The 23,581-nt window shown below is 38.6% G+C and overlaps 1 protein-coding gene and 1 long non-coding RNA gene across 14 annotated transcripts in view; both read right to left on the bottom strand.

Annotated features, from left to right (window-relative positions):
- Nucleotides 1-52: 52 nt before the first annotated feature.
- LOC138848464 (uncharacterized) lies at nt 53-4,381 on the bottom strand. 2 transcript variants are annotated; one of them, XR_011386270.1, is made up of 4 exons: nt 4,285-4,381; nt 3,610-3,691; nt 3,105-3,162; nt 53-275 (listed from the first exon to the last, which is right to left on the bottom strand). It is a non-coding gene; the product is annotated as an uncharacterized lncRNA (long non-coding RNA). The 2 variants fall into 2 exon arrangements; XR_011386271.1 differs by lacking the exon at nt 3,610-3,691.
- A 2,195-nt stretch (nt 4,382-6,576) lies between these two features.
- The window catches only part of CLCN3 (chloride voltage-gated channel 3), a 91,213-nt gene continuing 74,208 nt past the window's right edge, over nt 6,577-23,581 (bottom strand). For 6 of the 12 annotated variants that reach the window (XM_008273897.4, XM_070067762.1, XM_070067771.1 and 3 more), the window contains 3 exons: nt 23,177-23,575; nt 17,413-17,629; nt 6,577-9,574 (listed from right to left, as the gene is read on the bottom strand). In XM_008273897.4, the coding sequence (XP_008272119.1) occupies nt 9,484-9,574; nt 17,413-17,629; nt 23,177-23,575 (707 nt within the window). In that variant the 3' untranslated portion in view covers nt 6,577-9,483. Of the gene's footprint in view, nt 9,575-11,279; nt 11,356-17,412; nt 17,630-23,176; nt 23,576-23,581 lie in introns of all 12 variants that reach the window. The other 6 variants (XM_008273874.4, XM_008273885.4, XM_070067765.1 and 3 more) reach the window with 2 other exon arrangements.

Below are 23,581 nucleotides of genomic sequence, written 5' to 3'. Positions count from 1 at the left end.
CTTTCTTTCATGTGTAAATAAGCGATAGATTTCACCATTTAGATGATTTGACTTTTTTTTTTTTTACGGTTTACTTATTTATTTGAAAATTAGAGTTACAGAGAGAGGGGGAGAGAGGTCTTCCATCCACTGGGTCACTCCTCAATTGGCCACAACAGTCGGAGCTGCGCCAATCCGAAGCCAGTAGTCAGGAGCTTCTTCTGGATCTCCCATGGGATGCAGGGTCCCAAGGACTTGGGCCATCTTCTACTGCTTTCCCAGGCCATAGCAGAGAGCTGGATCAGAAGTAGAGCAGCCAGAACTCGAACTGGCACCCATATGGGATGCTGCCACTGCAGGCAGCAGTTTAACCTGCTATGCCACAATGGTGAAATCCTAACCACATTTTAGAAGACAACCAAAGTCATCCTCTGAACGTCACAGGAAGTCACTAATGCTTTTGGGATCAGTAACCTATCCTCCCCTTCTGGGAAGTCCTTTTTGATATTTATCACATGAGCAATTGATAACTTATTTCTTCTGAGTCTTGAGTTAATAGTAGCTATTGCTTTAAGAACTGGGTTTATGGGAGGCCAAGAAAGGGCACAGGAGAAGGAAATGCAAAACTCTGTAACTAGCATTCTCCCCGAGTGCCTGACCCCAGACCTTCCCAAATGGTATTTTAACAATATCTCCAAGTGACTTACAGTCTCCCAACAAGCAGTCCAGGTATCTGATGATACAGTCTGAATTAAAAGAATTGTTTCAAAGGATGTAATTTACCAAAGTAGTATAGTGTATTGATACAGTACACAGCATTAGTATAATACGGCATACTAATCAGTATGCTATTAATTTAGATGTTAAAATTTTCCATTGCAAATTATCCAAATTTCTATTAGAAATCCAAAGAAATATCTGTGTTTTGCCAGATGCAGATCTTCCTTAGACCTGACAAGATGTTTTTCATTTTGAAACAGAGAGCAAACCGTGAAATGCAAAATAGCAAACTTCATAGATTAGGCTAAAGAACCTTGGTAGGCTCTACAGCCTTTTTCTTTTATAGGTCTTTTTCCTTTGTATGAAGTTCAAGATAGAAAAGCTTTTAGGTCCACATTTTGTAAAGGACTGACTTACCCAAATAACTTTTATTGAATACTCGGTTGTTTCCAAAGTTCTCACTTAGCTATCTGCTTGAAATAGATTTGAATAACTTTTTTTAAATAGACAAGATTTAAGTGGACTATTAAACAACAGCCCTTAAGGTTAGTATTTTAACTGAGAAGCATTTTTTAAAATAGCTGAGAAACTATTTTGTTGAGATGCTCATGAATTAAGGATCCTTGACTTCTCAGACCAAAATCCCTTCTGCTGTAGCCTAGATCCATTCCCTTTCTACCTATGGCCCATGCCACCCTTATGGGCAGTTAGGATGTTTTCTTCAAGGGAGGCATATTTTGTATAATAGCCAAAATGAAACTGACAAAGTCGTTACCCTTATTTTTTTTTTTTTAAAGATTAATTTTGTGTATTTGAAAGATAGAGTTACAAAGAGACAGAGGGAGAAATGGAGAGAGATCTTCCATCTGCTAGTTCATTCCCCAAATGGCTGCAATGGCCAGGGATGGGCCAGGCTGAAACCAGGAGCCAGAAGCTTCCTCTTGGTCTTCCCTGTGCGTGCAGGGGCCAAAGGACTTGGGTCATCTGCTGCTGCTTAGCCAGGTGCATCAACAGGGAGCTGGATCAGGAGTAGAGCAGCCAGGATGCGAACTGGTGCTGATATGGGATGCAGGTAGTGCAGGCGGTGGCTTTACCCATTATACCACAACATCAGCCCCTTAATCTTCATTTTCACAGAAACTCTTATAGTTCTGACAGTGAGATCTCACAGGGTTTAAGGGTCTGCCATCTTAGTTACATAAGAAACTCCAGGGCCTAGACCTGTTGGCATGCCCTATTAACTTACATTAAAACTTTACAACAGGCCTGGCGCTGTAGTGTAGGTTAATCTGCCTGGGTGCCAGCATCCCACATGGGCGCTGGTTCCAATCCCAGCTGCTCCTCTTCCAATCCAGTTCTCTGCAGTGGCCAGGGAAAGCAGTAGAAGATGGCCCAAGCATTTGGGCCCCTGCACCCATGTGGGAGAGCTGGAAGAAGCTCCTTGCTCCTGGCTTCAGACTGGCCCAGCTCCAGTGATTGAGGCCATTTCGGGAGTGAACCAGTGAATGAAGACCTTTCTCTCTACCTCTACCTCTCAAATCTTTTTTTAAAAAAAAAAAAACTTTACAAGAACGATTAGCTCACACTTCGATTAGAAAAGATAGCCAAATCACACTGTCTTACGTCTAACACTTTGGAAGCTTCTGTTTTTCTCATATTTTTTAGTCTCCCAAGCATTTGTTCATTATTTCTAAATATTAACACCCCCAAATTAACATATAATTCAAAATTATAAAAATTCAAGTATCTTCAAAATCTGCTTAACTAGGAATATTGTGTTCCTTTTATTTCTGCATTTGGTGGGATCCAACAGTCTCAAATGTGTAGTTTGGTTTTTATATACTTGTGAATATGAATTGTAAGATGATTTCTTATCAAAGGGTAAAAATGATCAACTTTTCCTCCATTCCTTACACAAACTTAACATGAATGTTTATCTTTAAAAAGCTGAATATATCATTATAAAGACATATGAAATAACAAGATTATGTCAGCCATAATTTGGATAATATACTTGGAGTTGTTATAGTGTTTCTTGAGGGCAGGAAAAAAATGTGGATTTCCAGTCTCAAACTCCAGCCAGTTGTGTCAGAGGCCAAGTAACTCAGGTGGCAGTGAGCTTCCAGCACTGAACATTAAAAAGCAAACTCCCTACAGTAAGATCCTAACTCTTCCTTCCTTACCTTCTTCCTTCACTAATGGCATGATCCATTTAAGCGCTGTTCACTAAAAGTTTTTGCTTATGAAGGACCTGGCCACTCAAGTGCTATAGTAGCTTCCGAATGAGACCTATCTACCTCTGTTCTCTGAGACCACATATTGACTACACACTTCCATGATGAACCTTGATTCAATTGGGATTTAACATGGCAACTGTTACCCAACTCAAATTTAGTTAAGCTTACCTCTTGGAGAACAGAATTTCTATATAATCTCACAAACATGGGTACAGAATGCAATACTCTAGGAAAAATGAAAGCTATATAAGATACTGCTATATAAATTACTTGGCAATGACACTAAACCTTTGCACTAGCTCAAATACCATCCTGGCTTAATTTCATTTTATCCAAATTTCAATTAAATTCCTATTCATTTTAATATATATATAGATGATCCCTCTGATAACTAGGCCTCTCCTTATTTTTAATGATATAGGCTAGGGTTCAAAAACTAGCACTTTGCTTGAAATTAAAATTTTCATTACTGGTATTAACATTCTGTCTAAGCATCCTCACCCAGCTACCTCTTTTAACATCCCAGCAAGTTTTCAAACATTAGATGTCACTGATCTAAACACTTTGTTCATTCTGCACCCACTGCATTCCTCCCTCTTTACCCAACCTTCAGCTTTTCACTCCCCATCATCAGAACCACTCCCATATTCTCAGCTCCATTTGTTGTACTTACCTGTTAGAACCTTGAGACAAATAAAAACAGAAAACCAAAAAATCTGTATAATTCTGACATGAATCTGTTCAGTATCAGGTAGCTAGAGGAAAAATAAAATAGAACCATGATGGCTGACCTTATTTTAACCTTAAGTTGGCTATACTGGATGCCCACCAATCCTACTGCCTATTTGCTCTCATGCTCTTTCACTTAGGAAATAGAATCAAAATGACTCCAACAAAATCTCACCACCCTACCAATTATGCACCATACTCTGCCTTCCCTCATTAATTTCCCCTCTCAAATATTCCCATAAACAGCCAAAGAGCTATAATATACCCTGCATTTTAACAGTCATATTCCTTTTCTGAAAACCTCACAGGAAGAACTTTATAAGCTTGTTTTCAATTTCTCTTTGCAGTCAGAGTCAAACACACTCCAATCAGGCTTTCATTGAACCTGCTCTGCTTGCATACTCAGTTACCTTCCCAGAGGTCAAGCATCATGTAATTCACTTATCAGCAACATCTGACAGTTGAATCCATCTTTAACACTATCCAATGGGCTTATGGCACTGCTCACCACTCTACCTCACTCATGGCTCTCCCTTTTCCTGATTCCTTATATCCCCAAATCTTCATCAATGCTCAATTCTTCTACCTCCCCTCCATGTCTAATCTTTAGCAACCTCACCTTGTCTCAGGATGATGCCTGTCCTGGTTAGCTGAGCCTTTCTAAGTCCCAGTCTCTCATACACTTGCGTCTACTTGACAGTTTCACTTGCAAATCTAAAAGCTATTTATAGCTTGTTTTTTTATTTTGAGAGGCAGGGAGAGCATGGGATCCCATGTGTTGGCTCATTCCCCAAATGTCCACAATGGCAAGGGCTAGGTCAGGCTGAAGCTGAGAGCCAGGAATTCAATCCAAGTCTCCCATGTGGATGGCAGGGAACCAAGTACTTGACACAGTTACTTCCATCTCTACATCAGCAAGAAGCTGCAGTAAGGAGATGGAACGAGGAACTGAACCCAAGCACTCTGATGTAGGATATAGGCATAATCATTAGGCCTCATGCATTTAAAATTTAATGTCTAAAACCAGGATTTGTCACTACGCTTCCTCAAAACTAATCTTTGTTGAACTACTTCCCAACTCAGGGATCATTCCATTGTTCTGTGATTACTAAAGGCAAAAACTCTGCAGACACCCTTGATTTCATTCTCATCCCCTCCACATTCAATCCATTAGCAAATCCCGTCTCTTCCACCTTCAAAGTATCTAGAATCCTACCACTTTCACCACACCACCAGCTTCAGACAGGTTCCAAGCTCTATCATGTATTATTCCCAGAACCTTCTAACTAGCCATCCTGTTTCCACCCTGTCCCCTGTAGTCTATGCCCAAAAATGACATCCGGTTACTTGATGCCGTGTGGTGTTGCTTCTCTGCTTCACTGGCCTCCATCTGACTTGAAGTGAAAGTCAAATCTCAACACCCTGCACCTCCTTGGCCCACTTTACCCCCCTTCCTGCTGTCCAGCCACAGGGACCGACTTGGTGTTCCTTGACTGGCAGCAATGTTCCACCGTGCAATGTCTAACACAGCATTTTCTCCTCTTAGATGTTGTTCTCATAGATAAATGGCTTCCCTCAGTCTAAGTTTTGCTCAAATGTGACCTTATCCCTGAGGCCATCCGTGAATACAGTGTGCATGCCTGTGCACATGCACATACCTTCACTTTATTTTCTCCCATTAGATGACCTCTATTAGAGCAGGGAGTTTTGCCTGATTTTCTATGCTCCTCACAGTGTGTAGCACATAGGAATTAAACAAACAAACAAACAAAAAAACGAACTGGGCCTAGCACTGTATAGTGGGTAAAGCCACAGCCTGCAGCACCAGCATACCATCTGGACTCAGCATAAGACAGTCCAAGTACTTGGGCCCCTGCACCCATGTAAGACCCAAAGGAAGTTCCTGGCTTGTGGCTTTGGATTGGCCCAGCTGTGGCTGTTGTGGCCATTTGGAGAGTGAACCAGTGGATGAAGTTCTCTCTGCTTTTCAAATAAATCTTAAAAAAAAAACTCTGCTGAACTGATTAATCCATGGTATTTGTCACCATCTGACACATTATACAGTGAATGGTCCTTTTGGGATCTACCCTGGACTTTTAGTGTTTTCCTTTCTACTAAAACTTTACTATTAGAAGACTACTGAAATCTCATTGAAATATTATTACCACCCCCTTTTAGGCAGCTCTATTAGCAAATTGCCAAAGTAAATTTTTATTTTTTTTTAAAGATTTATTTATTTGAAAGTCGGAGTTATAGAAAACAGGAAGAGGCAGAGAGAGAGAAAGAGAGAAAGGGAGAGAGAGAGAGAAAGAATATCTTTCATCCATTGGTTCACTCCCCAAATGGACGAAACAGCTGGAGTTGGGCCAGGCTGAAGCCAGGAGTCAGGAGCTTCTTACGGGTCTCCCAAGTGGGTGGCAGAGGTCCAAGCTTGGGCCATCTTTCACTGCTTTCCCAGGCACATTAGTAGGAAGCTGGATTGGAAGTGGAGCAGCCAGGATTTGAATCGGCACCCAGCTGGGATGCTGGCATGCAGGTGGCGGCTTTACCCGCTATGCCACAGCACCAGTCCCGCAAAGTAAATTTTTAAGTTAATCATTTACCTGTTTTCCCTTCATGCTAATACCATATTCTAAAACAATCAAATTTTTAAAAAGTGAACCTAAATGCAATCTCCCTGCATACTGGCAACTTTCGCTGATTTTGCTGGTGGATCATATGTCCTATTGGTCCACCTGGTACCTACTCCTCTGTGGCTCCTCATTCGCAGTCCAGGAGCAGCTCTGCAACCTGCGAGTATTGCAGTCTCCACCCCTTTGAGGCTGCATGTGCCAGGCATGTTGGCCCACACTGCATAGGGCAGCTGTAAGGAGGGAGGACTGCTACAAATATAATTAAATGCCAAACCACACATTGTCACAGAGATTTTAATAGATTTTCTGATGAACTCATCACAGTAATCATTTTTACTGTAATGATATGCAGCTTTACTACACTAGTATAAATAAAAACAGATAAATACAGCTCTAGGCAACATCACAGATTAACAAACTAAGCAGTCTTCATGAACCAAAGCTGAAAACAATATTAATAAGAAGAGATGCTGACACCCTTGCCCATTCTCATCATACCTTCTAAGAAAGGGTACTCAAATAAGGCGCTACACTTATATTGGTCAGTTTGCCAAATAGTCAGGCACGTGTATTTTCATGGTCTTCAGTATTTCATCATTTGGCTGAAAAGCAGACACACTTCACTGTATCAAAAGGGAAAATGGAATAGATAGTAACATCAAAGAAAAACTACTGAATGTGTTTAAAAACGGCACTTTTCCTGTATTTCAGCAGTAAGACACACCAGGGATAGAAATATCAAGGAAAAAAATTAACACTTTTACTATCTACCCTGAAATGTCAATCTCCGAAGCAATCGCAATCAAAGTAGGACCTGAAATCAAAATGGGAAACGTGGAAAATAAAATCCATGTGCAGTTTAATAGATGAAGCTATCCGCAAAGAAACTGCTTTCATCTTTGAAGGCTTCTAACTCAGGACAAGCAATTAAGTTATCCCACAGCCACACGGAGGAGTTCATACTCCAGCAGTGCCACACACACTGCAAATACTCTTTAACATATTTGAAACTGTCATGTGGTAACGATTGTACTCTGAAGGGGCTGCAAAGAAAACCTGAAGTCTACCAAAGGGAGTGAGTCACTAGGGCAAAATCTCAATCCTAGGCAGCATAGCTAAGAATGCATCACCAAAAAAAAAAAGAATGATTCACCAAACTTCCAAAATTTTGCCAAGCTTTCAATTGTTATCCTAATATGGCTTCATGATCTTTTAAGTCTTTACAATCTTACAGATCTTATGTGATCTTACAAATCTCCAGGTATATTATTATTAACAACTAGGAAGTGAAGAACCACTTCTAAAATGTAAAAACAGCTTGTTGCCAGGTGCATTTCAGAAAATGTCTGCAAAAATTCATTTTCCTATCAAAAATGCATAATCCTACACTATTTCGGCCAGTTCTTAGAATAAATTGCCTTTGCCAATAGTGACCCAAGACCATGATTAAAACACGTATTTCCAAAAACAAAAATCCCAAACACAACCCAGTACATTTTAACTCATCCTGCAAAAATGTGCACTGGTGATATCCAAACCATTGTGGAACACTTCAAATATGGATACAACCTACATGCTTAGATTAAAATGTAAACTGCTATCTTTGCAATTCTATGCTTTCATTATTTGTTGCTGATTTTTTTTAAATGGTTAATACTATTTAGCTTTCGGTTTTAATCTACATAGTAATTTGTAGTGTTTCAACTTTCCAGTTAATGGGTCAAAATGGACAGATCAGAAGACATAAATCAGGGGATGGCAGTGAAAGATCAGAAAAAAGTTTATGTACACATTGGATCATAGAGAAATAACCACAACCTCTTTTAAACCCTTGCTCCCATTGTAAACTTTGTTCATATCTCCATATTTGTAAGTCTGAATTAGTCTATAAAAATCACATTAAAAAGGTAAAGTTATTTAAGTGCGATATTAACTGATCTGTATTTTATAAATTTTAATCCATAAAAATATAAATAAGAATGGTAAATTTTTAAGAAAAGAAATATACATTTAGTGCAAGTTATGAATTACATTTCTTCTTCAGTGTCAGCAGTGAAATATCTTGAGGAAAGAAAAGAATTACTCATCTAATTTCAAGAAAAAAAATTCCAGTGTTTTAACATGCAATTGATATCGGATACAGCTCAACAGAATACTTCCTTCTAGTTCCTGTCAATGCAGCAGCATTTTGTTTCATTATGCCGAACAGCACTTGTATATCCTAATAGTTTTAGAAATAGAAAACTTGCATAAGACCAGGTCACATTATCCATAGTCTGAGATGAAAAAAAGAAAACTGTTTATCCTTTAAAGTCAAGTCTCATTTTTTTTTTTTTTTTGATTCTGAATCACACAGCACAGAAGCTGAGATTTCATTCATGCTTCTTGAGATTTTACCTGTTTGATCAGCCTTTGTTGTGGTGCATGTGCGCTGTTCCGAGCATTTAGTGGTGGTGCAAACTACATGGTTAATGGCACAAGAAACACTCCCTTCTTGTGATAAACCTCAATAAAATCACAGTACATCTCAATATGAGAAAGGACTGCTTCAAAAGGGTACACCAATTTAAAGAGGCTTTGTTACAGCTCAGGAGAGACAAAGAAGAGAGAAGAGAGGAGAAGTAAGGAGAAGTGAGGAGAGCAGAGGAGAGAGAGGAGAAGAGAGGAGAGGACAGAGAAGAGGGAAATAAAAGCTCTTCTGGAATGTAGAAAGGTAATGCTTAACTATACAATTCATGAATCAAACAGAACAGTTTTGATAAAAAAGGGCAAGACCTTGCAGTCTTACAGATGGCTCAATTCAGAGTAATCCCTCCAGAAATAGGGACTGATAACATGTCTTTGCAATGTTGGAGGCACAGACCCAGGTGCTCCAGGACTCCGGTGTCATTCTCCATGGTGGCTCAAGCCTGCACTATCACGGCACAATCTCAGATGCATCCAGTGCAGAACAATAGGAGTTGATCGCTGCTGTCACTTAGGGAAACACCTCTCTCCTTTCCCTCCCCAAACAACTCCTCCATTCCACCAGCATTATTGGCAAACCATGTTGCAAAAGCCTGGCTTTTATATTTCTTTTTTTAAAGGAGGAAAAAAAAAGTAGACGACTCCCTCAGGTTAAAGAGTTGTGCTATTCAACAGATGAACTTCCTCTTCTGTTTCCTCTCTCTCCTCATCTATGGGATTCAGTTGAACATTATTGAAGCGGGGTCTTGGTTTGCCGTCTGGGCCATATGACGGAGGATATCTTTTTTTGTTATAATGCCAAGGAGGCGCCTGAAAGGGAACAGAACATTGCTATTAAAATAAAAGGGAGAAGAAAAAAAGAAGCTACATCTATAGCTAAGTCCTTTTTGTTGACAGGAATAGAGCAAAGCAAGCAGCCTGATTTTATATTTTCAAAAAGTATTTTATTGGTAAAGGTAACAAAATTATCCAGCAACCATCCTTTGATACGAACAGTATTATGGTCACTAATAATCTAATGTCCTTTCCACTGAGACTCTGAGGACTACATGCCTCATTAAAGTAGAGCTATTTTGATTATTGTATGCCAACAAAAAAGTAACAAAAATGGGAGGGTGCATGAACAGGAAATGATACTGATCCCATTTGAGAAGGAAAAATTCATTGTCATAACATCAAGAAAGCAGCAAAATGCTTGATGACCAAGCCCCCTCAATACTTCATTTTTTGTTAAACCAAAATTAACTAGTGTTTAAAATAAATATAATTTAAGGATTGCTCAGTTGTATGCAAAATCTTCATGAAAGCACATACAATTGAGAAAGAAATGCATATAAAATGGTCAACACCAAACTTCAATCCCAAACTTCAAAACCCCAAGAATAAATCTATAAGACAACTCAAATTTCTAGGACACTCCCCAATGTTTCCCTTTTGTTATTTTGGTAAAAAAAAATTACGATAAAGTGCTTTTATGAAAGTCTTAGTTGTTAATGCTTACATTAAAATAGGTGAAAAAAAATCAAAAAGCAGTCCTGAAAGATTACTGGTGAAGCAGAAAGCAGAATGAATGAGCAACTACTATATTATTCTGGTTAGTAGTTTTTAAAAAGGATGCATGAAACACTTGTGAAATATTAGCATACAACAGAAATACATAATCAGTTGTGTACTTAAGCAAACTGGGACAGGTTTTATATAGTTATGACAATTGCAGGACAAAATAATTCCAGGCATTAATTGCTAAAGCCAGACAATTTTTATGTTATATAGTAGATAATTCAAAATTTATCTGTATTCATGAAACCACTAGGACATAAAGGCGGTTAAAACAAATACATCCAACCCCAAAGAGGTGCTTATAGCATTCCAGAGACATCATACAAAAGGGGCACATACATGATCTAGGTACAATTCACTAATGAGATGGCAGGACACACAATCTGACTTTGAAGGTATGCAGACTACAGGAAAACTAACACTATTATCACAGATACATACACATTACACTCTAGGTAGTGTGCCCATTAAAATAATCCATCTAACTGTCAGCAGTTTCAATTGCTAAGCTCAGTTAAAATCAATTAGGAGCTTAGACTCTACCACAGGACTACCAAGATTAGTAAACAAAAAAGAAAAAAGGGTTTGGGCGACAAGGCAGACATTTTTAACCAGTCAGGAGTCTGAGACTGGTGTATTGGCTAAGGTCAACAGATCAGTTGTGATGACTTTAGGATGTCCAATAATCTGTTCTCATTCAACTACCAAACTGTTTACAGTTCTTAAATTGTAAAAAAAAAAGATTCAAATGAGCAATGTTAACCTTTGCATACTTTCTATGAATGGAAATTTACACATATCTAAATTGACAACATCAGTACAAATGTAACTGGCAGCATAGTAGGTAAGTTTTTTTGTTCAGCAGGTATCTGGGACAGAGAACTGAACAGTTCACAAGTTTCATGCTTCCTGACTTCTAAGGTGTCTAATGAGGAGATCTGATATATCTAATCACCAAGGGCTCCACGTGCTGCTTTAGTTGCTCGAGATGCTCTAATATGTTCTTCTTTGTGATGATCCCCAAGACAATCCTGAAACAGATTATTATGCTAATAACTGTGTGAGAAATCAAATTAAAAGAGGTTCCAATCATAATGATAATGAGAGAGAGAAAAAAACATGAACTATAAGAATGCTTCTGAAGAACTTTAGAAAAATAAAAACCAAAAATCATCTAAAATTCCAGGTTCTTTTTGCATAAACACTATTGACTTTCAAAAGTGACACCACACCACAATATTTCTCAATATTGGTGTGCTATTTTCATTTTAAATTAAAATTATAAAAGTTCAGAATGAAGATGATTACAAAGAAAAGTACAAAAGAAACTTAATGATGACACACAGCTATGAACCCCTGAAATTTAGTTTCATTTTCAGGGTTCTCTACTTAGAGATAATGCAGCAGCTATCATTTGAATCCATGTCAGCAGTAGTAAAGGCTTATTAGTCTTAATGCCTCTTAAGAAATCCCTTGGATTTTGCCATGGTTTGGAATTTAAATTAAAAACAATGTATACTAAATAGATAATACCAACCAGGAGAAACACACCCTAATTTTCAGGAACTGTGAACATGTCTTCCTAAAATAAGTTAATAAAACATTTACGACTAAGGGTCAAAATGATTTACTTTCAGTATTTTTCCCCCAAATTAATGATTATTTCTCTGTTGACATATTGTTACATGAAGCAAAGTGACAGACATAAATTCTCATGAGGATCTTTGAAATGAAGCAAAATTGGAACAAAATTCTGGTCACAATTTTATAATGGAAATTAATTAACTGCAATATGTGGCAATGCAGTGTAAGTCAACAATCTTTAAAAAACACTTTAACCTTTAAATTCTGGAAGCCCACCCAAAATACCCTTCAGGGTAATTGGACATTTTCCTGCTGATTTGGTTAAGGCAACCTTCCTGTTATGCTGCCTTTGAACACTGAAATTTTTAAAGAGCCCTCATGAGGGCACTTCAAAATAGTCTGGTTTGACACATGCATTCATTATAAAATAGTTCTTTAGATGAAGGCTGGGACAGGGCTGGGGAAACAGAGAGGGTGGAAAATTGGAAAACCACATCTAAGTTGTTTGTTCATATTATTATTTTAAAGAAAAAGCATATTGACCCTTCAGAATAAGTTGAAAAATTCTCAGGGTATGGGAACAACTTCCTCCCTGAAAAAAGCAGTTTACAAATGAGCAATCAATCAGTAGATGTACTTCTCACACTAAAACTTTCAAGTTTAAAAACAAACAAAAAGTTGTCAATGCACTTAATTTTATGGTTTTCTTGAGCCAGGAAAGTAGAAATCTTGGCAATTAAATACAATAACACCAACTTAATTCTTACTCATACTTTTCTATCCAATAACATAGACACAGTTTGTTAGTATCACCTAAATTATTAAACTCTGGCAGATCACAAGATACATAAACAATGAAGAAAGTTACAAGCTTATAAGAACCAAGTGCAAATTTAGAAATTTACAAAATAGTCTGATTTTTCAAAGCAATATCCCTAAAAAGGGAGGAGCAGTGCATACTGTTCCTCTCTGTCATGAAAAAGAGAGAGAGTAATGAGAATTGACAAGGTTCAGTACTACTTTATTAATTTTAGGGTGTGGAAGGAAAATCAATGCAAAAATGTGACTCACATAGAGGGAATAATTTGCTGTTTCCTTTCAGGCCAATAAGTAATGATGTAAGAAGTTACAGGGTATAACCCAGCATTTCCTATAGACTGTTCCAAGAAACAGCAGTCCTTCTTCCCACCCCCAAATGGTTGCACTTTCCAGTAAGTTTAGAAAACTATGTTTCCTATTACTCTTGTCTGAGAACAGAAGACTAACAACACTTTAAAAGTTTTGACAAGTTTCACAGTAAAGAAACCTCAACTGTATTTCACCTAATACTTCTATCACAAAAACTTTTTTTAAGTTGGTCCTAATATCCTACTAATTCCACTAAAACCGAAAGATTTTAAGAAATTATGCTAAATTAAAATATACAGTGGGGGAAATGAATAACTAATGGACATCTTTAGCTTACAGACACATTTCCCCTCATCTCTGTATTCCTTTTTTCTCTTTGCATCCAAGGCTCTATAGCTATTATGTCTCGTCCCCAAATGACTATTTTCCGTCAGTGCAAAGTATTAACTATAAAACATGGCTAGCTATCCAGAATTTCATATGCTCCACTAAAAACCAGAAGATATGATCTCTTTTCTGGATTTAAGGCATTTAATTTTAAGTGAGAATAAATAACCAACTCCTATATACAAGAGTCCCAAGAGCTACCTCCCCAACTGATCTCTTTTCTTTCCATATATATCAACTTATTTTCCTTGAATCAAGGACAGAAATAAAGAAAATATCATGAAGGCAACTAAACATTTTTACACTGAAACACCCTTCTCTTTCATATAAACAGGCAGCATCAGATATAGTTTTAATTAGCTATCTTTTTAACATTTTCCTTTATTATCTATTCTGCCAAAAATTTGGAAATTAATCAAGGTGAAATATGAAAATTAACCCATACAGCAGCTTTGCCACCATAGATCATAATATTCTCATAGAGAATAACATTTACATTTGTTAGTACATAAACATATATACTGGGGGGTGCCAGCGCTGTGGTGTGGTGGGTAAATCCCCCGCTTGCAGTGCTGGCATCCCATTTAGCCACCAGTTCTAGTCCCGGTTGCCCCTCTTCTGATCCAGCTCTCTGCAATGGCCTGGGAAAGCAGAAGAAGATGACCCAAGTCCTTGGGCCCCTGCACCCATGTGGGAGACCCAGAAGAAGCTCCTGGCTCCTGGCTTTGGATTGGCACAGCTCTGGCCACTGCGGCCAACTGGGGAGTGAACCAGCGGATGGAAGACCTCTCTCTCTCTCTCTGCCTCTCCTTCTCTGTGTAACTCTGACCTTCAAATAAATAAATAAATCTTTAAAACAAAAAAAGGACATACTAGGAACAAGTGTTTAGCCTAGCAGTTAGGACACTTGCAACCCTCATCGAAATGCCTAGGATAGATCCCAGTCCTGACTTCTGACTCTAGCGTCCTGCCTGACAAATACAGACCCTGAGAGGCCGCACTGATGGTTCGAGTACTGGGAGACGAGAAAAGAATTCCCAGCCCCTGGCTGAGGTCCCCTGCCCAGTCCCATCCTTTGAAGGCTTTTGAAGAATTAAATCAGAAGACGGAGCTCTTTGACTATATCTCTGTGTCTCTTTCTCAACAAAAAGGAGAAACTATACCATGCACAGACAACACCTAGAAGCAAATAATACCTTATAACAACTAAGCATAGGTTCCAACTGAGCCATTCAATCATTAAAAGGGCTAAGGATCAGCAAGGCTTTATGAAAAGTTATCTCATTTAAATAGTACTTACTAAGCTTTTAAGCAATGGCTTGATGGCATTTTTAAAAATTAAACAATATTAAATTAGCAACAGTAATACTTTCTTATTCCCTAATCAGTATTTATGGAATCTAATAATTCCAAACTCCCTACTGTTAAGATTTTTATTTATTTATTTGAAAGGCAGAGTTAAAGAGGGATAGAGAGAGAGATCTTCCATCTGCTGGGTCACTCCCCAAATGGCCACAATGGCCACGGTTAGGCCAAGCCAAAGCCAGGACCCAGGAGCTTCATATGGGTCTCCGATGTGGATGCAGGGGCCCAAGTACTTCGGCCATCCTTTGCTGCTTTCCAGGCATGTTAGGAGGGAGCTAGACCAGAAGTGGAACAGCAGGCACTTAAACGCCCAAATGGGATGCCAACATCGCAGGCAGCAACTTTACCCATTATGCCAAAATGCTGGCCCTTTCTATTATATTTCTATTCTTAAAACAATATCATCTAATATATTGGTCAAGAAAATATTTTAGTAGTTTAAAAAATCACAAAGGAAGAGGGTATATTTTATCAGTCAACTACAGTATAAGAGTAGCAACAGAATAGTTTTAAAATTTATTTATTGTCAGCCGGCGCCGTGGCTCAATAGGCTAATCCTCCACCTTGCGGCGCCGGCACACCAGGTTCTAGTCCCGGTTGGGGCGCCGGATTCTGTCCCGGTTGCCCCTCTTCCAGGCCAGCTCTCTGCTATGGCCAGGGAGTGCAGTGGAGGATGGCCCAGGTGCTTGGGCCCTGCACCCCATGGGAGACCAGGAAAAGCACCTGGCTCCTGGCTCCTGCCAGGATCAGCGCGGTGCGCCGGCTGCAGCGGCGGCCATTGGAGGGTGAACCAACGGCAAAAGGAAGACCTTTCTCTCTCTGTCTCTCTCTCTCACTGTCCACTCTGCCTGTCAAAAAAAAAAAAAAAAAAATTTATTTATTGTATTTATTTATGAGGCAAAGAGACACATAAAGAAAGGCAGAGAGAGACAGACACACACACACACACACAGATGGAAATAAAGAGCTCCCATCCACTTATTCACCCTTGAAATGCTTGTAGCATTAAGCTAGGAGCCAAAAACTCAATCCAGATCTTTCTGTTGAGTGGCAGGGACTCAACTACTTGAGCCATCCCTTCTTACTTCTCAGAGTACGCATAAGCAGGAAGCTGGAATCTCCAGTGAAGCTAGGACTCAAACCTAGGCACTGTGATGTGGGATGCATGGTGTCCCAAGAGGTATCTTAGCTGCTAGGCCAAATGCCAACTCCAAGAGATTGGGTTTTAAAGCTGGAAAGATAGATTCCCTGATACACAACTTGCTCACTGTGTGATTTGGGACAAATTATTAAACCTCTGTGAACTTCAATTACTACATCTGTAGGTAGGGATATTACCATCTACTTTCCTGAGGTTCTTCAAAGGTAAATAAGTAAGTATGTGCCTTCCTCTCAGTTTCTTTTTGTCTGCCTTACCCTAGACAGAGGTCACGTTGTTTCTTCAGCCATGTATCTGATACACAATGTTAAAAACAAAACCACCTGCTATGATCCCCTAAGCTGTGATTACAGTATTTCACCCAGCTTCCTGCTGGGCAGGGAGTTTCTGCATAATCCAAGAATACCCTCTGTTTCGCCTTTGTAGCCTTTGTTATCTGCCTTCAGATGAAAGAAGTCCTGAAGGATGTCAATAAGGAACAGTGATATAATGGGAACAGAGAGCTCTAAACAGCGCCTAGGTCCAGGAGAGGAGAACAGTGGTGACCAAATGGAAGCATACTGGCTCAGGCACCCTCAGCTTTAAGTCTCTGCAATCCTTTGACACCTGTCACTCTCCTATATTCCTATCAGGCAAGAACACTGCAGTTTATGCATAAAAGACAGAAACATAGATTATCAATGCCTACATTTTAAACACATGAGCATTTGTTATTGGCCGTTTACCCAAAAGATTTGTAGAAAATTTTTTACGCAAAAGATTTTACATAAAAATTCATGCAAAAGGTAGAAAGGGAAAAAAAAGCATTTGTTAAAGGAGATTTTTAGTTAATTTACAAACCTCATTAAATTATATGATGGAGATTCAAAAATTCACAGAAAATTAATTAAACGATAAATTTTGATATGAAAAATTTGAAATCCATGCATTTTTAAATATGCATTTTCCATGATCTTTTTGAAGAAGCTTTTCCTTTGTTATATGATAAATCAACTATTGAATGAAAGAGGAAACAGTAAGATAACTAGAAAGTTAGTATTGTACTAGAAGTTTTATTACTAAAAATAAAATACTTAAGAAAAAGAAAAGCGGTTTTACAGTGTTCCATACCAGTTAGGCCCACCACTGCTCTAAGAACAGAAATATTCTGCTCAACAGGCTGTTCAGGTTGGGAGATCTTTTAGCACCCTTTTTCTAACTTTAAAAGTTCGGTATTCTCGAGAAATGGCACTTTATGTTTTGGAAAAGAGCAGGCACTTTCTTATAGGAACACACTTTCTTACAGTAAGACATCATTCTTATTCTCTGGCAGGTATGATAAAGTCCCTTATTTATAACCACGCTAAGTGACAGATCTTCCCATGGGGCAGCGGACTCACGTTCTTTGCTAATAACCACATGAAAATTCCACTAAAAGGGTCACAAATTCTGCTAAATGAACTGACTTCTGTGGTGCCAAACTTACCCATTGTGAGTTACAAGGCACTGCCTCAGCCCCAGCTTTCGGAAGATGTCCACCACAATCTCCATTGGGGTGTGGTCTGTCACTGTAAAAGGGCTCATGTCAAGAATGCTTCGGAGCTTCAAGGGTCGAGGACTTTCTGCTGGAAGAGATGGGGTGTGCTGTGCAAAACACACTCGAGAGCTACCAACGATACCTTCTTGTTTTTTTCTGGCACTTTCTGAAAGAGACAGAGAGAAGACCAACATTTAAGTCATTAGGTTTTATTCTTTTCATGGACAACCTATTTATTTGGAAATACAAAATAAATGTTTACCATGACTTTTAGTCCCCTTTCTCCTATCTTCTCCATAACAAAGGATATCAAACGAAAAGTCATTTAGCAATTTCTTGTATCTGATTGAAATGGAATCCACCAACAAAATAAATTTTCATGTAAATACAATATTTTTGGTATAATATACACTGGTACAACATTCTTTACTGAAGCCAAAGTTTTTTATGTTTGGGGGGCAAGGAAAATAGAGTTTAAAACTTGTACAAACTGAGAGGAGCTTATAGGAATCTTTTATTCCGTGAAGCATGCACGTGGTGACTATCACTTACTCTACATTGGAAGTGAGACTACAGTTTCCTCCTTGCTTTGACTAGGAAGCATACTCCCTCCTCTGAATTAGCTGGTTCTTTCTCTTTTCTGATGATAAAGTATAATTTTATAGATGATCAATGAACATTACAGGTGGGCTGAAATTACTATTACACTCTTAATGGATTTGGAAGATTTTCTAGGTTGTTTAATTTGCAAAAGTTCTGTTAATTTCTCCTTCATCTCAATGTGCTCTGCTTTGAATGCTTCTGTCCTCCTCTCTATTTCCACTCCTACCTTTGAAAATGCTGGATAGAAGTAGCAAAGATGGGGAAAAGTGCAGAGACCACAAGAAGAAGGAATCCCATGGAATAAACAAAATAGGAATAAAACAGTCATTCAATTTTATATTTTTTACATATTATGCAACACCGTGTATACATAATCGGTCGGTTGTTGTAGCAAAACACTTTTATTATTAACTGTACTATAAAAATATTTAAGCCAAGATATTAATAACTACCAGTCATAAAACTGGAGCAGATATTACTGTGGCAATGCTTTCTACTACTTCTGACTAAAGCATTATTTAGCCATGTTGTAACACACTCCAGTTGGAAGGCGCTAAGTGAAGCTCCCAATGGCTAGCACTTACTAGACAACCTCAAAAGCATGGTAATGGTAGGAAAGAAACCCTCAGCAATTGACATAAATGATTTTTGGGAAATACTTATTAGTTGCTTATAGTCCAGAAGACGAATCTAGCTAATGACCTGTGTCTGACAATTGAATGGTACAGTGTAAAAACCATTAGCATGAATCAGGAATGGGTACACAAAATAAATGATGTGAAGTGAGACATTAATGACCTAAAACATAGAAAAGGGAGTAAAGTTTTTGTACAGAAATAAAGCTGTTATCAGAAATATTCAGGTAAAACAAACGAAAAAAAAAAAATGAAATGCATAGGCAAATCAGAATATTCTCACAATGTAATAGGGTCTGTGAATCACTTTTAACTCTTGTATAAAAGTCAGGAGACTAAAATAATTAACTCTAGCAAGGGGCAGGAGGTGTTTGTCACAGTGATTAAGCTGTCACTTGGGACACCCAAATCCCACACTGGAGTGTCTGTGTTTGAGCCAGCGCTGTTCTCCGTTCCAGCTTCCTGAGAACACCCACTTTGGGAGGCAGCCGGAGGACGCTCAAGAGCTTGGGTCCCTGCCATTCACATGGAAGACACAGATTGAGTTCCTGGTTCCTGGCTTCTATCTGGCCCAGTCCTTATTGTTGTGGGCATTTGAGGACTCAATCAGCAGATAGGAGATCTCTCTTTGGCTCTCTGGTGTGCTTTGTCTGTCTGTCCATCCATTTATCTGTTCTCTCTCTGTTTGTCCCTTTTGCCTTTCAAATGATTCAATTTAAAAATCTTTAAAAACTATGTCTACTATAAAGTACTGATAAGTAAACAAAATAAAAAGATACCAAGTGTGCTATCAAATAGCAAATATGACATTCTTAGTTAAAACTAACCACCTCTGGACTATGGTCTTTTTGCTCTTATTTGTTGAATATTTTGTTTAGTACAGCCATTAAGCCTTTGACTATAATGTAAATTATGAGTGATCTTCTGCTGTCTTCCCAGGCAAATCAGCAGGAAGCTGGATTAGAAGCAGAACAGCCAGAGTTGAACTGGCACTCCCATATGGGATGCTGCTGTCATAATCAGTGACTTAATCAGCTGTAACACAACCTGGCCCCTTGAGAATATCACTTTTAATCTTTTATTTGAAAATATCTGAAAGAGTATATTTTAAATATTCTCACCCCCCAAAAAAAGCAGGTAAGATATACTAATTAGCTGATTTGATAATGTCACAATGTATATGTACATCAAAATATATTAATCCATAATTTGTCAATTAAAATTTAAAAATCACTATCACTTTTATATGAACACAGTAATTTAACAAGCATCATTTATTGAACATTTACTAAATGACATTTTTCTTTATTTAATTTCTAAAATTATTATTTGTATTTACTTCTTTGAGAGGCAGAGACACAGAGAGGTCCCATCCGCTGGTTCACATCCCTAATGCCAGCAAAGACCAGGGAGCCAGGAATGCAATACAGTTCTTCCATGTGGGTGGCAAGGGTCCAACCAGTTGAGTTCTCACTGCTCACCCTCAGAATGTACATGAGCAGGAAGCTGGAATCAGGGGAATGGCCAGGATTCAAACCCAGGGACTCTAATATAGGACACAAGCATCCCAAGTGATGGTTTAACTGCTACACCAAATGCCCACCTCCATTCTTAAAATTAGTTTTGATGCCAGTCCTTCAAGGGCCCTAAAAGCAGAGTTTATCATAGTTTTTCAATTTCTGATACAATTCAGACATTAAAAAAAGAAGTCCCATTACTTCCATTTTAATGACCTGAAGCAATCTGAGACTTCTTGTTTGGATTTAATATTCTATAAAATCCTGTGTTAGTATAGAGAACTGGGGGCTGGCATTGTAGCACAGCAAGTTAAGCTGCCACTTGCACTGCTAGCTGCTCTAATCAGAGTCCTGGTTCGAGTTCTGGCTGCTTGGCTTCTGATCCAGCTTCCTGTTAATGCACCTGAGAAAGGAGTAGATGATGCCTCAGTTACTTAGGCCCCTGCCCCCCCATATGAGACCAGAAGAGAGTTCCTGGCTCCTGACTTTAGTCTGGGGCAGACTTGGCTGGTGTGGCCATTTGGTGGACTGAACCAGTGTATGACACTTCTCTCTCTTGTCTCTCCGTTCTGTTGCTCTCTCTTTCAAATAAATAAACCTTCAAAAAACAGGGATGGGGAGTGGGTAACATCCAATTTAGCAGATTTCAAATACCTTATTTTTTGAGAGACATGTAGAATTTTTTTGTCCTTCATTAATACATAGTTTTTATATAGAAATTATAATATAGGCTATAATGGAATACAAACATGGAGCCCTCAAAAAATTCATGGAAAATGTATTTAATGAAAAAATTATGCATGCATTTCAAAATTTGGGACACCAAAATAAACTTATCTTTTGATTTCACTTTCTAAGAACTTTTGAATACCATCATATATATAAAAAACCTAGTATATGGTTTGCTTTTCCTAATCAAAAATTTAACCTTTGAGGTCAGTGTTATGGCACAGGTTAAGCTCTATATGCAGTGTTGGAATCCCACACTGGAGCACCGGTTCAAGTCCCAGCTGCTCTGCTTCTGATCCAGCCCTCTACTAAAACATGTGGGAAACAGTAGAAGATGGTCCAAGTATTTGGACACCTGCCACCCATGTAAGAGACTTAGATGGAGTGCCTGGATCATGGCTTTGTTGCAGCCACTTTGGAAACGAAGATTTCTTTCTCTGTCTCTCCTGTTACTCTTTCAAATAGATAAAATAAATCTTTAAAACATTTAAAATTTGACAAAAATAATTATTGGTATTTGTGGTGTGTTCAAAGCTCATTCTATGTCTAATATTTCTGATGACATGGCTTGATATCTCACAAATCTATCGTACCCATAAATTCCCTTAAACCAATATTATCTCCTATTCTAATATTCTCTCAAGACAGTGACAGAACTTCTAAAAATATGTCCACAGGATCAGTGAGAATATGAGTAATTCTTTTTTTTTTTTAGATTTATTTGGAAGACATTGTTACAGAGGAAGAAAAGGACAGAGGCAGAGAGAGAGAGAGAGAGAGAGAGAGAAAGTGAGAATATTTTATCCTCTGGCTCACTCCCCGGAGTTGGGCCAGGCCCTCCAGATCCCCAATGTGGGTGCAGGGGCCCAAGGACTTGAGCCATCCTCTGCTGCTTTCCCAGATGCATTACCAGGGAGCTGGATCAGAAGTGGAGCAGCCATGTTGGCATTTCAGGCTGTGGCTTAACCCGCTGTGTCATAGTGTCCCCACATGAGTAATTCTTAATTTTAGCACTTCTTTATCTTTTAAAAATCTGGTCTTTATTTTTCTATGATGGCTGGCTGCCAGTGAAATCTGGAGCATGGGAATACAGTCAATTTGGTTTTGACTAGGTTTGGCCATGGAAATGGCTTAGAAGCTAAAATGTTTGAATACAGCCAAGTCTGACAATTTACTTTGTCATCTCTGGCAACTACTATACTATTCCTTAGGCAAAACTTGAGTTGATGGAATTGCTAGTCTTTGAAAAATTCTTCTACAGCTGTATCCTTTTTTTAAGCTGAAGAAAATATTCTCTATAGGATCTCATTCTTTTCCTCCTTTTTCTTCTCTGCTTCAATGTTTATTAGTACTTACAAATTAAGTTTCAAGTTTGATTTGAGAAATACTCCATATATATTATACAGTCTTCACTCCTCAAAAGGCACAGGAATTATTTTATAATCCTTTAGCAATGATCACAGAGGTAAGGAAGGGAGATGACATGTTCACAGGAATGTCCTTTGGGCACAGGTCAAATGTTTGACATTTCCATCTCATACTGCACCAAATACCGGGGAGTAACAAAGCAACTGCTCGATGGCTCTCTATACTCTATCACCACCATGGGCAGGGGAAGGAGAGTCAGACTGCATTGTAAAGGACTGACATAGTCATACTGGTCTTCTCATCTTGATCACAGGACTATATCTTTTAAAGAACTTTTCAATAATTATTTATTTTTATTTACTTGAAAGGCAGAAAGAGAGATCTCCCATCTGTTGGTTCATTCCCCAAATGCCTGTAACTGCTGGGACCAAGCCAGGTTAAAGCGAGGAGCCAGGAACTCAATCCAGGTCTCCCACCTGGGTGGCAGAGACCCAAACTACTTCAGCCATCACCTGTTGCCTCTCAGTGTGCACACTAGTAGAAACTCAAATCGGGAGTGGAGCTGGGAATTAAAACCAGCACTCTAATATGGGTGCACGTGTCACAAGCAGCATCTTAGTCTTAACCTGCTCCACCAAATGTTTGTGTCTATATCCTTGATTTTAATTGGAAAGAGGAAAACTACTTTTAACAGTAAAATAATCCAAAGAGGCATAAATTCCTACAGGATATAAGACTTTCAAGGACACAAAATAACATCCCTTGCTCTGCAAACTCAATCTATTAAATTTTACTCCGTTTTTCCTTCCAGAAATCTATCATAAACACACACTCACATACACACTCAATTTTTTAAGGTACCTATTGCAATTGTCAGATCTCTTCTGAGAGCAAATCCCACTAATCTCTGAGATTCTTTTGACATTATAACAGGAAAGCCATTGTAGCTTGTTTCATTTATCATATTTTCTATATCATCCACTGTCATATTGTCCTGTGTCAGAACCGCTAAGGGTGGATCATTCCGTCGAGGTCTCATGACATCAGCAGCCAAGGTAGTATGAGTGAATTCTTCTTTTGCATCCAAGAAAGGGTATCCATTTAATCGGATGTGAGCTTCATAAATGCCTTCTCTACCAAAGGCATCTCCGACCCATTTACTCGTCATGACTGCAGCCATGAGCGGAACAATATATTCCAAGCCGCCAGTTAGCTCAAAAACAATAACCACGAGGGACACAGTCATCCTTGTCACACCACCTGAAA

Source organism: Oryctolagus cuniculus, chromosome 2 (genome assembly GCF_964237555.1).
Source record: "Oryctolagus cuniculus chromosome 2, mOryCun1.1, whole genome shotgun sequence".
NCBI classification, from domain to species: Eukaryota; Metazoa; Chordata; class Mammalia; order Lagomorpha; family Leporidae; genus Oryctolagus; species Oryctolagus cuniculus.
This window is presented reverse-complemented; position numbering and strand designations above follow the sequence as displayed.